General features: G+C 41.5%; 1 protein-coding gene across 1 annotated transcript in view; it reads right to left on the bottom strand.

Annotated features, from left to right (window-relative positions):
* DDX10 (DEAD-box helicase 10) overlaps window positions 1-16,003 on the bottom strand; it is a 151,909-nt gene that overhangs the window by 103,258 nt on the left and 32,648 nt on the right. The window contains exons 11-13 of the mRNA XM_033146258.1: window positions 15,610-15,697; window positions 9,639-9,727; window positions 3,880-4,288 (exon numbers count right to left, since the gene is read on the bottom strand). Coding sequence (XP_033002149.1) covers window positions 3,880-4,288; window positions 9,639-9,727; window positions 15,610-15,697 — 586 coding nt within the window. The remainder of the gene's footprint in view (window positions 1-3,879; window positions 4,289-9,638; window positions 9,728-15,609; window positions 15,698-16,003) is intronic.

Here is a 16,003-nt window from a genome sequence, read left to right as displayed (position 1 = left end):
TCAGTCAGCACTGCGATCTAAAGGCAAAGTCCTTGAGATAAATCCACTATAGAAGAAAGCGGATAATTTCAGATGAGGGAAAATGAATCTGATGCAAGCAATTCCTACGGTCATTATTACCTAAATTTCAAAGAACGGACATAACTAATGCTGTAAAGATCCACAGCCTGAAAACCAGGGGTGATTAGGGAGCCCAGCTTGGAGCTGGCAAGGAAGATGGGGAATTTTCCTTCTGGCTGCCTCATGCTTTCTTCAGAAAAACTATGATATGGGGTTTGGAGTTTATTTTGTTTCTTTGCTGGTTTCTACTTTTTAATATTGTGTAAATTAACTATTACATGATCACAACTACTTAAAATTGAACTGGAACACTTTTAAGGGCTCTTTGTAAATAAGCTGGCCAACTGTAGAACTTCCTGACACTTAACGACCAACATGACATAGAGGAAATAGCTCTCCTTTTAACAAAGAAGCACCTTCCAAATCCATTTAAAGACAAAATTCTGCTTTTCTCAGCAGACTATCAGAACAATGGCAACCCATAATAGTGCTGACTTCAAGACTAATTCCAACAGATTGTTGGGTGGGGAAAGATAGCACAGACTTTAAAAAAAACCCCACAAAATAAATAAAGCAACTTGTTGCTTCCATGACAACTTAGTAAATGAGTTGTCAATGTAAGAAAAATATGTGCCAAATGGAACTGATTTTTCTTAAAGGCTAAAAATAGAAGAAGCTAGTTTTGACATGCAGTGTATCTCTGCAATTTCTCTTACTTCTGAAAGAAATGTCAAGGCTCTCCACCTGACCCCACTCTGCAATGTAATAATCACCTCACGGGCCAGACATTTTGTGAAAAATCATTGAGGAAGATATCACATATTTACCTCGTTATGTTTTCCTGTTCTGAAGTTTTAATTCGGAGGAGAGAAATGTTTTTAGCCCAGCAGACCAGATCTTTACCTCCCACTACTTGGCCAGATTTGACGAGCTGGTGGGACCGCTCACTTGCCAATCAACTGGTATTATAATGAGATCAGGTGATTGACAGGTGAGTCGTCCTACCCATCTGTTAAAGTTGGCCCTTGGGGATGAGGGGAAGATGGTGACCAAGTGTGATACCCAACATGATATCAGATGCAAGGGAGGCAGGTATGGTTTAGGGGAAACAGTCTCACTGGTCAAATGGGGAAGGCTGGCGGGCTACAGGATTGAGATGAAGATTCCCCATCCCTGTTCAATAAGGTAAATAGGCTCCCCCCAATATCTGTATTCTCAATTTCTCACCCCTACCTTAGATAGGCATAGGTTCAGATGACTGTGTTATTCATATGAAAAAGGGAGAGGGAAAAGAGGGTGGGATACACCAAGTACAACCCCCCCCCCCAAAAAAAGTGGCAAGCTGCAAAATGATACTATGGTAAAATGTCCAGCAAGTTTCAGATCAAGTGTTCCCCATATTGTGTGGTTTCCACTGAAAAACTCCCTCAAGCTGATGAGATGCTGGTTTTCTGGAACGCAAGTAACTGAAACATTTCCAGGGACATGTGTTGAGCCTGTTGCATTATTAAAGTTGTACTTACTTATTTATTTTCAGTACCATTTTGAACCTTACTTCTTTCCTTGCTCTCATTCATAGAAGGCAAGCACCCAAAAGCTAAGCCATACTCTCTCATACTAAAAAGCCATAAAGAGCATGAGTTTCTTCCTTAATCCTTCAGTGCAAGCTCATAAGCTGAACTTTTCTGGCCTTTTATGTATTTCATAATATGTATTTTCCCCATTTAGGCAATTATTTTTTTCTCGGCAAAGATGATTCCATGCACTCATCTACCTCGAGAAAAATAAAGCGTGTCAATGTTCTCACCAATTAAAACTTTTCAAAAGGGAAGAATAAAGGAATCACAAGTTGAAAGCGCAAAGTATAACTTATGTTGTATGCTTTTTATGCATCAAATCTACTGCACCTATTTCTCTCTAATGAAATAAAAGCTGTATCATCTCTTCATTCTTAAAGCAATACCAAGATCCAAATATCTATGAGAGTGCTGAAATAGGAGAATATAAACCATTAACACTGTGCTTTAATAAGCAATATGCCACCCGGTTATTGGAAGAATTCCTGAAAGCAAAAGTCTTGGAAAAAACCAAGTCTATGATGAATACTTATATTAACACAAATAACATTTTGAGATGTTATGCCACAGAACTGAGCTGTTGAAAAGAGTATTTTAAAAAAAAGTTTCACAGGAGGCACTGATGGTCCCCAACTTGGATGGCTTTAAAAGAAGATTAGACAAATTTATGGAGGGCAATTCCATCAGTGGCTACTAACCATGATGCACAGCTGTCAACTTTCCCCTTTTTTAAAGGGAAATTCCCTTATTCCGAATAGGATTCCTCGCAATAAAAGGGAAAAGTTGACAGCTATGATGATGGTTGTGTTCTACTTCCACTGTCCGAGACAGTACGCTTATGAGTACCAGTTTTTGGAAGTGGCAGATGGGGAGAGTACTGCTGCACACATGTCCTGCTTGCCGGCTCCCCACAGGTATCTGGTTGGCCACTGTGAGAACAAGTTGCTGGACTAGATTGACCACTAGCGTGATCCAACAAGCTGTTTTTATGATCTTCCTCACAACTCTTCCTCTTGGCCACTGGGAACTGTCATAGCCAAATGCTGGATAATATGGATTAAGTGCAAGCAGCGTTTCCCTAGGAAGGCGGGGCTGGTTGGCTGGCTGCCATATCAGAGATTAGAGAAATTATTTTTAGTGCTATATTAGCCAACGACCAGGATGGGAAGAGGCTTAGGTAATGTGCTTCCATGATGGAATGCTCCCAGAGTTCCTAAACCAGAAAACGCTATACCATAACTTTGTGAGGAACCTGATATTTCTTGAGGTGGGGCAGGGAAAAGGATGTTTCTAGCCCACTAAAGCAATGAAGTTTGACTTGAAAGTAGTAGGTGATGCTGTAGCCTTTGCCACTCTGATTAGCACATGCAGAATGGTGTCATCAAAATGAGAAAATATATGCAAATCTTACTAGTATGAGTGATTTATAGGTAAATGGGTAAAGGGAACCCTGACCATTAGGTCCAGTCGCGGACGACTCTGGGGTTGCGGTGCTCATCTCGCTTTATTGGCCGAGGGAGCCGGCGTACAGCTTCCGGGTCATGTGGCCAGCATTTATATAGGTCACCAAATCCAGCTTTCCACAGAGAAAAATCTGAGTTGTCTTACACACACAAGTTCATGTGTCACTGCCCACAAAAAGCATTTTGAATAAAGAAACTAAAAGTGTTTGGAAACAAGCACTTCTGGATGTGTGGGGGGGAGGCCTATGAGCACCATTCTCGATTTGTAATCTGTAGAGATGGACAGAGCAATGTCTGCTTTGCATGTTCCCAATTATATGTTCATTCAGTGGTGTTTCAAGGAACTTTAAAGGGGAAAAAATGCACCAAAATTTGCACTTGAAAATACATTTCCCCATTTTATATGCTTTCTTAAAAAGATGGAATTGCACCACAAAACCCAGCGATGTGGGCAATCTGAAGGATAGCTGTGTATCTACTAGTCTGGTGAATGCAAATTTGGTCAATCTGCTTTCAAATGCAGACCAAATTAAATTGTCCTCCATTCCTAATAACCTGTCGAATGGTCCTTCCAATTATATCTGTGGTTTCCTGTACAACACACAAAAACAGGCATGGGAGACACTTCCCTGTTTTGGCCTACAACTCCCATTAGCCAGGCCAATCATCAGGAATGATGGCAGATGTATGGAGGGCACCATGCTGGCTAACTCTGAGTTACTGGTACATCAACAACAATAGCAACAAAATCGAACTTTTAATGAAAGAAAAAAACTTACTGGTGCTACTTTTTCTCCTGGTTCCAAGCCAAAGACATTCCGCCGTTTCACCGTCAGCACATCGAGATCCTTAGTGTCATCATCATCACTATCGCCCTCTTCAAAGAACTGCAGGCGTTCAGCTTCCGAACCCTTGACGGCTAAGGGCTCTTCTTCAGTCTCAGTCTGAGCCTGTGATGCATCGTCCTCAGTTTCACTATCTTCTATGTCCTCATCTCCTCCCAACACGGCTGTTTCGCTGAAGAGTGCTCTGCATTTCTCTACATCATCGTTGCTTACAGAAAATGGGGCATTTTGGGGCTCATCTGTTTGCTGCAATGGTCTTTCTTTTTCAGGCTCATTCTCAGGCGTTTTCTTCTGCAACTTCTGAAGAAATCGTACACGAGGGGCCACAGCAAGCCCGAGGGAGCTAGAAAACAGACGCATAATACTTAAGAACAGGTCTCCCTACCTTAAACTTAAAATGCATTCCTCTACATTACAGCAGGACTTCCCAAACTTGGGTCTCCAGCTGTTTCTGGACTACAACCATCATTCCTAGCTAGCAGGACCAGTGGTAAAGGATAATGGGAGTTGTAGTCTAAAAACAGCTGGATACCCAAGTTTGGGAAACCTTGCATTAGAGCATGTAAAAGAAAACTCTCACCAGTATGCATGGCTTTATTTATAATTTATTTCGGTCCTTTCATCACACAAAATGAACCTTCATATGAAATGTGAACACAGACACACCATTATCTTACACGTTATCTTTTGTAATGTGCAACCAAAAAGATTTAGCATTCACACAGGCGGTCCAGCTGTTAACAAAAACCCAATCTAGCTTACAATGTTAAGACATGAAGCAGCCACAGTGCAAATCACTGCTAATGGAAACTTGTGAAGCAAAGATTCATGTCCAGTGTAAGGTGGAGGGCTGACTCCTCTTAGATACCTCAGTCCAAAGGGGTCTGGGCATATTCAATCTTAACTGCATGGTGCAGGGGGGGAGTGCCAGCTTGCTCTTTCACTTCACAAAGGCAAATATTGGCAGACTGAGGGGCTTTTTCTCTCCCCCGGGCTTCAGGTCCGATCACTCCCGTTGCAGATTTCTTCCCAAGGAATACTTATTTATATACTCTATATGTTTATTTATACTTCTGAATCGAGCCCAGAAACAAACCAGCAGTCCATGAAGTTGTTCTAAGACTAATGAGAAATACGTTTTTGGCCACTGGTCCCAGTTAGTAGCCTAGCAGCTTTACTTGGGACTGAACAACCTTCAAAAGAGGCCCAGCGTAGAACACATTACAGTGGCGTCTAGCACTGGCTTTCAACTGGTAGGTCGCGACTCAATAGCTGGCCGCAGCCTCATCCAAGGTGGGTTGCAGCAGGAGCACTACGACCATGCAAATATATGCATCTGAAAGATTAAGAGATGGGACCCCAAAGGCATGTTTGGGTTGAAATTGTGTCCTGGGTCTGAAAAGGTTGAAGACACCTGACCTGGAAGTCACCAGAGCATGGATAACTGTGGCCAGGCAATCTCTCTCACAGAGCAGGGTCTGCAGCTGGCATACAAGCTTAAGGATAAGGAAACTAGCTCATGCATCATCTTAATCCTATAATAAACTCTACCTAGATGACTGCTTCAGACTGATGCCACAATGCTCAAGGCCATACACAGCTGGGGAGAACTATGGGGAGGCTCCATACTGATTTCCTGAACTGTAATGGACCAGTGAATGCTTTGGAATCCCAGCCTAATTTTCTCCCTTCAGCTCTCCCTTTTAACAAAAGATAAAGGCCAGAGCAAAATTTCTTTAGGATCTTTATTTTATATTCCAGACACCATTTAATTCAATAATTATGGAGCATAGCTTCCCATTCCCCTCTAGTGGAAGAATCATGTAAAATAGTCATGAATGAAACTGCGCTTTGCTATGCGCACAATCTTTTCAAGCGCTACTGGGCACATTTTTTAAGCATTTCATTTGTAAGCTGAGATGGAAAATAGCAAGATGCTTTCAAACTAAAGAAAAGGGTGAGGGAGTTCAAAATTAGATTTCTATGAGAAGAATCCTGAAATGTTTCGTCAGGCACTTATCTGCCACAGACCTATTGGTCTCTCTCTGGCTCCACTCTCAAATTAATTACTGCAGAACTGCATATAGTCTCTGCACGATTTGATAGAACTGTGCTCGCTATTTGGGGGGGGGGGAGAGAAAGAGAGAGAGAACATATGGGCAACTGAAACCATGACCCTTTCAGGAAATGGAGGCAAGACAATGAATCTGAAACCATTTTAATATCAAAAGATAAACTCTTGCTAATCCCCAAGAGCATAATGATTAAAACCGAGTATGAGGTTATACAGAATTTAAATGTGGACACTGGAAGGCAAAGAAATATTAGCTGATAATAAAATGGTCACACATTACTTTTTGGAACAAGGGATTCACATAGCCGGGAGAATTTGACCTTTTGACACAAACCTCGTATGTTCTGGACCAATATATTGTGTGCTCTAGGTTCTGGGGGCTGTAGCTCTGTGGCAGATCTCATGCTTTGCATGCAAAAGATTCCGAGTTCAGTTTCCAGAATCTCAAAATCCAGAATCTCTGAAGCCATACAAAGCAGCTGCCAGTCAGTGCAAACAGTAAGGAACAAGGGACAAGGGTGTTAATTCAGTATAAGTCAGTTCCCTGTATTCCCACCACTGAGGAAGATGGCACCCACATCTTGGGAGTGAAAACCACCTGGATGTGAGGTGTGAAATTCCTGGGACGAAGACAATTCTGGGGTGACTGGGAGCTGTCTTCCGCCATGAGACCTGAGGCAACAGTAGGGAACCTGTGGCTTTTGTTATGTTGCTGGACCCCATTACCCCTCATCATTGGCCACGTTGGCTGGGGCTGATGGGAGTTGGAGTCCACAATATCTGGGAGGGCCAAATGCTCCCCACCCATGACTAATGCTTAGATCTAAGTTTATGTTTAGGAGAGCATTAGACACGCCCTACTTTATTCTTCCTCCTGTGCCAGCATTCGACTTATGCCTTGAATAGAACAGTAAGTTGCACACATACAGTCTGTGTCTAAATATCTCTGAGCACTCATCTGTAGGGGGGGAACAGGTGGGTGCAGCTGCGGGAAGAAACAGGCATATATATATATATATAGCCCCAAATTCAAAATATTTAGAAAAACATTAGTTTACGTGTCTGTTTTCAGTAACCGGAGTGCACATTCTGTCAAAACTGTGCTTTTAAGTTCCTAGTTAGTAAACCAACATCAAATCATAGTTCCTTACTTTGAACACAATGGGAAACCAAAGGGCGAGATTGACTTTACCTGCCCTATCAGCCGTTCCATCTAGATGTTGCAATGCTTGTGCAGATAGAACGACTGGAAGAGTGTGGCGTTGAATTCCACCCAGTTTTTAATCTACGCTGCAACAGAAACCTGTGCATGAATTGAGGAACGAGAAGGTAGTTCTCATTCCAGACTTAGAATCACAAAGTTGGAAGGAACCTTGGGAGGTTGTCTAATCAAACCATCTGCTTTGGGCAGGATCTGCAATGCAACTACACCATCCCTGACAGAAGGCCCTGCAGCCTCTGCTTGAGCCTCTGCTTGAATACTTCCAGTGAAAGAACACCCACCCATATCCAGAGGCAATCTTTCCTATCTAACAGCTCTTACCATTAGGAAGTTTAATCTGGCATTTAGCCAAAATCTGCTTCCCTACAATTTCCACCTGTGCTTGTAGTCCTGCCCTCTGGAGCAGCAGGGGGGGAAATCTTCTCCATCTTCTCTATGCAACAGCCTTCAGATATCTAAATGCAGCTCTCGCATCTCCCCTTAATCTTATCTTCTCCAAACTATGCTGTCGTTCAGCAAACTAGGAATGTTACATCTGAACTGGGCCAATGATTATTAAGGACCCAATCCTGTGCCTTTCAATATCCAACCCATGGTTCACACAATCTTGCGTGCAAGAAGTTTTCCAAACTGGTCGCTCTGACACAAGGGAGAGTCTGGGGTGGGTGTGGGTGTGTTTTCAGTTTAAGACACCATAAAACTATCTTGTAACAGATACCTCTGAAATCTGTCCCTCAAGCAATTGCGTTTTCAAAGCGCTAACTGCTGAGTTGTAGGAAGCAAGCTTACATCAAGCATCCTTATCTGGCATGTCAACACCAGAATAATGGACGCATGTTTTGAAGGGCAAAATTTTAATTCTGGTTTCCGAGAAGAATTTGATTTGCATCGTATCTTGAAATGCCATCTGATGTGTCCACTATGTTTTCTTCTTGGCAGTTTGTAGATATTACCCTTCTATCACCCTGCTTAACAAATGTTCTTTGCATGAAAGCAATTTGCTAAAATAATCCCAATTCCTCCAAAGTGTCTTTCATAGCCAGGTTTCAGATTTATTAATGACAATGTAATGGTAAAGATTCACATTGGTATTCAGGAACGAAACTGTAGGGTTTAAAGGTGGATGCAGGCTTTGCTTTAATACCTAGTGCATGCAGAAAATTCCACCTAGTAAGCAGTTCTGATAAAGCTTGTAGAGAGAGAAAGCCCATTGAATTCAGACCTAGATTTCTGAACTAATCCATTAGGATTCATTATGTAGAATGGGGGCTGTGGTTACAATGAAAGAAGCACAATTTTTGCCTTAGCCACAGATACGTATTTATGCTGTTCAAGTAGAATGGCTCTTAACATGCAGTCCCTTTCCTCTGGAACCGGAAAACAAGAGACCATTCTTGATGGGAGAGTTCCTCCATGATTCCTCTGATCTGGACTGAACATGGAAATGTCCATGAACGAACTATCTGAAGCCACAACTGACAATACAACTGCCACAGCCAAGATTGCGCCCAAGCAACACAGACACTAGCATTTTGGGCAGTTTCCCACCAAGCAGGCAAATAAAAGAACGGAGAGGTTGTGATTCTTAACAAAAAGGAACTGGGAAACTTCCAATACCATGGTCGTACGTGTGGTGTAGATGGTGTGACCTCGGAGCTAGAGATTTTCCAATTCAATTTTGTCTTAATCCACAAATTTATACTATTTTCTGAGCACACATGTCCTACTTGCAGTATGGGGACAACAGTGACCTTCTTTAGAAGGCCATTTTAAGGATTGCTGATAAAAGGCATGGAAAATGATCTCAACTGCAACCTTGATAGGAGAGTTAGCCAAAAGGGCCGTATTTTATGTGCACATATATGGAATCAATGAAATTCTCTGATGGGCAGGCAAGGAGATGAGGAGGAATCCAGAGGAAAGAGATGCAGCCCAGGCAATATAAGGAGGGAACCAGGAGATACAGTCAAGAGAGCAGCATCCAGGCGAGGTGAGGAATGGGGAACTGAAAGATGGGAGATGTGAGCAGGGAAGCAGCTCAGTTGAGCCACAGAGGTATGGTAGAGAGATGTAAAGGGAGGTGGGTGTTGGTCAGGTACAAAGGGGTGGCAGCAAGGGAATTGGAGCAGGCTGGGTTCATTTTCCATGAAATATATTTATACAAGTGTCACACTCATATGCACAGCTTTCATATTATTCTAATGAGAGGTGACATATGCCTACTTCAAAATGAAATAAATAAAATGTATGCATCTCAATCTTTCATCCCTAATTCAAAACACGGAATGAAAATTGGTTTGTGCAGTTCAAAAGAAATCACACACTCCCTCCCAGCACCATCCAATCCAATTTTTTTAATTAGCATTTTTCATAATGATTAGAGATAATAGCACTTACAGGGCATATTCAGCAACAGGCAACTTGAATACATCAAACACTTCCTTGTTCTTCATTAGGTAGACCGATCGCAGATAGGAAACAAAACACTACCAGAAAAAGAGAGAAAAGGTATTTGTTTAAACAGTAAAAAAGGCACACAGATAACACTTCACATCTAAAAAGAGATCCAAAATGTTAAAGAACCAAAATTAGTGCATTGCATTTCAGCTAAAACTAATTAGTCTTATAAAAACAGATTATTCTTTATTGCATTATGAGTCCCAAAGTTAAGAGTTTGTTTGTTTTTTCAATTATGCTTTATATGCGTTTTGAGCTTTGGGGAGTGTTACATTTCCAAACTTCTTTCAGTGGTTATGGCATCTACATATTAAATATGAAAACATAATCATAGGAACCTAAAGAGTACATGGAAAATCAGGAGACCAACATCAAGGGCTTGTGGACTCAGACTATGAACATAAGAATTTGAAGGCAAGGAGACAGCCAAATGAATTATCATGGATTCTTTGTGCTCAGAGCCCATCAAAGGTACAGATATAAATGCAATTTTAAGAAAACACCAGTTAAATTACTGAAAGGTAAGCTTAGCTATGGCTGCAATCCTAAACACAGTTAGTTGAGGAGTAAGCCCCACTGGAATTTACTCCCAGCCGCCAGCTGACATTTCAAACCTCAATTCTCTTTTTCAGTGTCTCTGCACATTTTTATGTTCTCATCCACCTCTCACTCACACCCACTGGCCTTATAGCAGGCTTCTTTCCTTGCCTTTCAAAATAACCTTTTCCTCTCCTATATTTCTTAAAATTGAAGGTATTTGTTCCGTCCTTGAAAACCCCTTTTAAACTGCTAATAGAACTTGTGGTATGGGGTGCTTTTGCCTTTAAAACCCATATTTTGAAGCAACAACAAGAAGAATTGTAGTAACAGATTTTGCTTGTAGTTTCATGTTACCCAGACTGCAATAAAACACTGGAAAATCACTTCTATAAAACCGAATAACCTGCTGCTACCAGCATGCCCTTTTGTTTGGCTGGTAACTCAAGTGTATCATTCATTAAATCATACTGTTTATGTTTCCACAGAACTGTTCTGTAATTTTTGTTTGGGAAAGGAGAGGGGGCGGGAAACAGTTTTACAGATATATTCACTGGCTCACGTATGGAATCCTCATTTGCTCTTGCATCGCCTGCAAACCTCTGCTGAAAACTTAACAACAGTCAATAGATTTATTAAATTATTATTTACAGTAGCTCACTGCTGTTTGTTTACTCAGTCTCCATCTCTCTCACACATGCACCTTGATCTACACTATACAAAAATCTTGCACTACAACAACCTTTCTGCTTGCATTTTGCAAAGTATTGGTCAAATTAAATTGATGCAGTTTTGCTTTTATGTAACAACTGTAAGTGTTGGTGGCTACATCCTGTTTATAGCCTCCACCTGCAGCCCCCAACCTCATCTTATGCACCTTCCAAAGTCCCCTGAAGCTGCTCCATTATTATTATTTTACCCCGTCAAAATACCTTCCTTCTTCATTGCCTCTCATCCCCACCTTATAACTTATTTGAATACCAACCAATGCATTTGAGGGTTGGCAGGGCCAGCACAAGACATTTTGGTACCCGAGGAAAACCACAAAATGGTGCTCCTCTCTCACCAGGAAGGAAGCGGTGAGTGAAGATCTACATTGGAAACAAGTGAGGGAATCAAATCAAGTCAACCTTATCCAATGGTTGACGTGGGAATCGAAGGGGCGGCGCTCTAGAGGTGGCATTGACAGGCGCCTGCTGAGGAGGAGGCAGACCTGCCCATCAGGGAATGTGTGGCAGCAGCATTTATTGGAGGCCAGGTCTGCTGCCCATGTGGTTCTGCCACCTGAGGTGGTCGCTTCACCTTGCCTCGTGCATGAGCCGGCCCCAAGGACTGGGAAGTCAAGCAGTGTCTCCATCCAATTAGCACTGTCTCCTCTTAGTGACACACAAGGATACCAGCAGGAGCAGTTTTACAGAACGGGCTACAGCTCCTGCATATGCATAAAGTCTTCTGTTCAGTCCCTTAAGATCCAAATAACAGATTACTGGGAAGGGCCTCTGCTTGCTAGATCAGGAATGAGAACCTATGGTCCCTCCAGATACCATATTTGGACTACAACTCTAACCATTCCCTGCAGCATTGCCAACTTGAACTTTGATGCTTTCCATACCATGGTAGGCAGAAGTCCATTGCTGAAAATGCTGGTATTAAACATGAACCCCATACAGTCAATTGGTATATAATGGTTAAAAAAAGAAAACACTATTGCAGTATTTAAAGAAGAGGAAAGTGTTTATATTTTCATGGTATGCTGCACTTAATTTTTTTTTTTTGCACTTACGCAACAACGTGCTGCTTTTTCTTTTAATGTGGTTGCTATAACCAAAGTTGAAGCAATAAAGCTTGATTGAATTCAAAATCCAATTTGGCTATTCCACCGCAATATCTCTAACAGTGCCGCAGGGCTTGATGACAAAGTGATGGATACATGCTACTCGACTACCGAAGGCTCCCACAGACAGAACAGACTCAGAAGAGGCAGTAAATATAGCAATCCACTCCTGTGCAGGAGAGACATTTTGAGTTGGAGATAATATAAGCGTTACTCCTCTGTGGGCTGGTGCAGAGACGTACCATCAGGCCACTTTTAACCACAGTTAAAAGATTTTTTTAACAGGGCTGCTGCTCCTACTCCTACAGCCTTAGCTGCAGCTATGGGAACCAACTTTAACTATAGCTAGATAAGTACCGTTGATAAACACTCTGCTTTAACCAGGATTCTTTTAACCAAACTCTGGTTAACAAGGAAAGCTTGTCAAACTTAACTGCAGTCAGTGCCAGCGTGTATGTATGAATTCTTTAAACACAATCAAAGGAGGATGGGGAGAATTCACTCCTGTTAAGTAGGCACAAGGTCATAAGGCAAATCTTGCTGAACTACAACTCCCATCAGCCCCAGAAAGCACAGACAATGGCAGGGATGGTGGGAATTGTAGTAAGAACTCAAATCATTTGGTGTGGCACTTTGGAACTCCCTGCCTATTGATATCAAGCAGGTGCCTTCATGGTATCCTTTTCGGCACCTGCTAAAAACATCCTGGTTTAAACAAGTCCACCCAGATGCTTGGAAAGTTGATGTGAATTTTAACTGGCTTTAGTATTTTAGCTTCTTGTTAAAATACTGCTGCAAAGTATTGCTGTAAATCTTTCTTGGTTTTATTGTTTTACATTTTTGTAAACTTCTTTGAGGGTTTTTGTTGGTTGGCTTGCTTTTTTTAACAATCAAGCAGCGTACAAATTTTACAAATAGAATGTCAAAATAAAAAACTGAGGAAGAGGTTTGCTGGATTTTAGGCCCAAGGCCTATGTATTCCTCTTCTCACAGTAGCTAACCAGAGGCCTATGGCAACCCACAAGTAAAACATGATCACTGTGATATTATGCAAAAATATTGTGTGAGGACAGGTATAGCAATATTTGGAACACATTTATTAAAAAAGTAGGTTATAAATAACCATATATGTATTTGGATAACAGCATTTACATACCTATATACTCTAGACATACATACATGAATTTTTAGTAGTTTGCATATATAGCTATATAATATACCTCTTCCCCCTCCTTTTTCACTTTTTAATTGTTTTATTTTGTTCAATTGAAATATTCTCCATAAAAAAATCAATTTTTAAAAAATATTGAGGACTGGCCTTTATCATAACCCTCCCCTCCCCTCTGCCTTCATTTAAGCCATTTGAAACTGACCACAAGCCTTCAACAGAATGGAAGAACAGACTATATTTTCGCAGTGCTACACAGCAGCAAAAAACAGCTTTAAATATAGCAATAAAAAATGGATTTACAAGGCAGGTTCATCACCGGATCTGTCAGCTGTGACAAAAGCTCTTGTTTGAACTCGTTCCATCGCTATCCCGAAACTCCAAGATTATTTCACTCCACTCAATTTAATTTTATCTATCTTTTTAGAGGGGGTTTTTAAAAACAGCTGCAAAAAAGCTGTTAAATGAGAAAAAGCTATTGCTGCTTCTTTTTTTCAGCGCAAACCAAAGTATTCTATTCCGTTCTTTTATTCACATTTTCCTGTTGTTGCTACACACTTATGATCCTGTCTTATATAGTTGACAAAAATCAAAAAATACACAGCTATGTGCTTTTACACGACATAGCTAAGCACTCCTGGTTTGAACCTCAACAAGAAAATATTGTGAAGAAAGCAGGTGCTATCCGTAATAAATTATAATAAGGTAATAAACAAAGGGTTTTCCAGCCAGTGAGCAATCTGGAACATTCCACAAAGGCAAAATTATCTTGAAAAGTATTGTTATTTTACATAATGAGCTGTTCAGACACTATATGTTCCTATTTCTCGGTTATCACCACATCATTAATCTAGCTTTCAAGACTTGGGAACTAGAGGTATTTAATTTTATTTCTTTGAACTTCTGCACTGCCCATTCATTATACCTCAGAAAAAGGCAGTGTTATCCCTCTTCACAAGATGCCGCTTCTTTACCTTGGCTGCTGACAGTTAAGGTATTGCCACCAAAAGAGATATCAAAGAGCTGGTTTTATACCACTAAAATTGGCAGCTGGTACTAGCTGAGAGGATGCTGACATTCCTGATCACTATTACTTCCCACCAGCACTGTAGCTCACTCCAGAATTCCTGGCTCTGCAGAAACCCAGGCAAAAAGTTTAAAATAAACAGCAGCCAAGGTGATGCAGGTGCTGAATGCGCCTCCACATTTTAAAACTTATTTAAAGCTCATTAAAAATCCCTCTCTTCATCTCTAGCGCATGTTCCACGGAAACTAGGAAGCTTGATAAAAGTCTAATTTAATGCACAGGAGACTCTGACTGCACAGGCTCATGCAGAACTTCCCATGGCATGGCAGAACTGACATGTATACAATATTGCGTAGGATTTTCTACACCATAGTTGAGGAACCTATGGTCCTCCACATGCTGTTGGCCTGTAAGTTTCACCAGCCTCAGACAGCATGGTCAATGGTCAGGGATGATGAAAGCTGTAGTCCAACCATATCTGGAGGACCACAGGCTCCCTTATACCCCACCAATCTGGCGGGGTTTCCCCAGCCACCCTGGGCGGCTTACATAATAAAATAATAATAAACATAATAAAACATCATAATAAAACATAATAAAACATAATAAAACATAATAAAAAAATCAAGCATTAAAAACCTCCTGATACAGAGCTGCCTTCAGATGTATTCTAAAAGTTGTGCAGTTCTTTATCCTCTGGACATCTGAAGGGAGAGCTTTCCAGAGGGAGGGCGCCACTACCGAGGAGGCCCTCTCCTTTAACTTCCCTGTAACTTTGCTTCTCGCAGTGAGGGAACCAGCAGAAGACCCTTGGAGTAGGACCTCAGTGTCCAGGCTAAGCAATGGGGGTGGAGATGCTCCTTCAGGTATACCGGGCCAAGGCCGTTTAGCAGGGGTAGGCAACCTAAGGACCAGGGGCTGGGTGCGGCCCAATTGCCTGCTAAATCCGGCCCGCGGACGGTTCGGGAATCAGCGTATTTTTACATGAGTAGAATGTGTGCTTTTATTTAAAATGCATCTCTGGGTTATTTGTGGGGCATAGGAATTTGTTCATTTTTAAAAAAGAAATGTAGTCCGGCCCACCACATGGTCTGAGGGACGGTGGACCGGCCCATGGCTGAAAAAGGTTGCTGACCCCTGGTTTAGGGCATAAAGGTCAGCAGCAACACTTTGAATTGTGCTCAGAAACGTACTGGAATCCAGCGAAGATCCTTTAGGACAGGTGCTATGTGGTCCCGGCAGCCGCTTCCAGTCACCAGTCTTGCTGCTGCATTCTGGATTAGTTGTAGCTTCCAGGTCACCTTCAAAGGTATATACTAAGAAAGTATCATAATAGCCAGCTTACCCGTTGTGCTCGCTCTTTCAACTCTTGATCTTGAGCCAAGAAGGACTGCATCTTTTTCTGGATGTCAAGAAGCTTTTCAGGATTGATTCTAGAGGGTTGGGGGAGATGGAGAGAGAGAGACAGAGAGAGGGAGATCAGGTTGGTGTAAGTGGCAGGATTTTCTCTGTCATGGCCCCATCCCTGTGGAAGACCTTCCACATGAGATACTTCTGCTTGGCTTCATTCCAGACTATTTATAAAAGATGTTTCATTCTGCTTTTTAATTGATGGTAGTTTTGTTGAAAGATGGTATAAAAACATTTCAAATAAATAAATATCTCCTCCTAAAGGGTCACAGACCCCTGTTCAACAGGTTCATTTTTTTTTCATTTCTTTCTCTTTTTTTCTTTTAAAA

Source organism: Lacerta agilis, chromosome 4 (genome assembly GCF_009819535.1).
Source record: "Lacerta agilis isolate rLacAgi1 chromosome 4, rLacAgi1.pri, whole genome shotgun sequence".
Taxonomy (NCBI): Eukaryota; Metazoa; Chordata; class Lepidosauria; order Squamata; family Lacertidae; genus Lacerta; species Lacerta agilis.
Note: the sequence above shows the minus strand (reverse complement) of the source record. Positions and strands in the feature narration are given on the sequence as shown.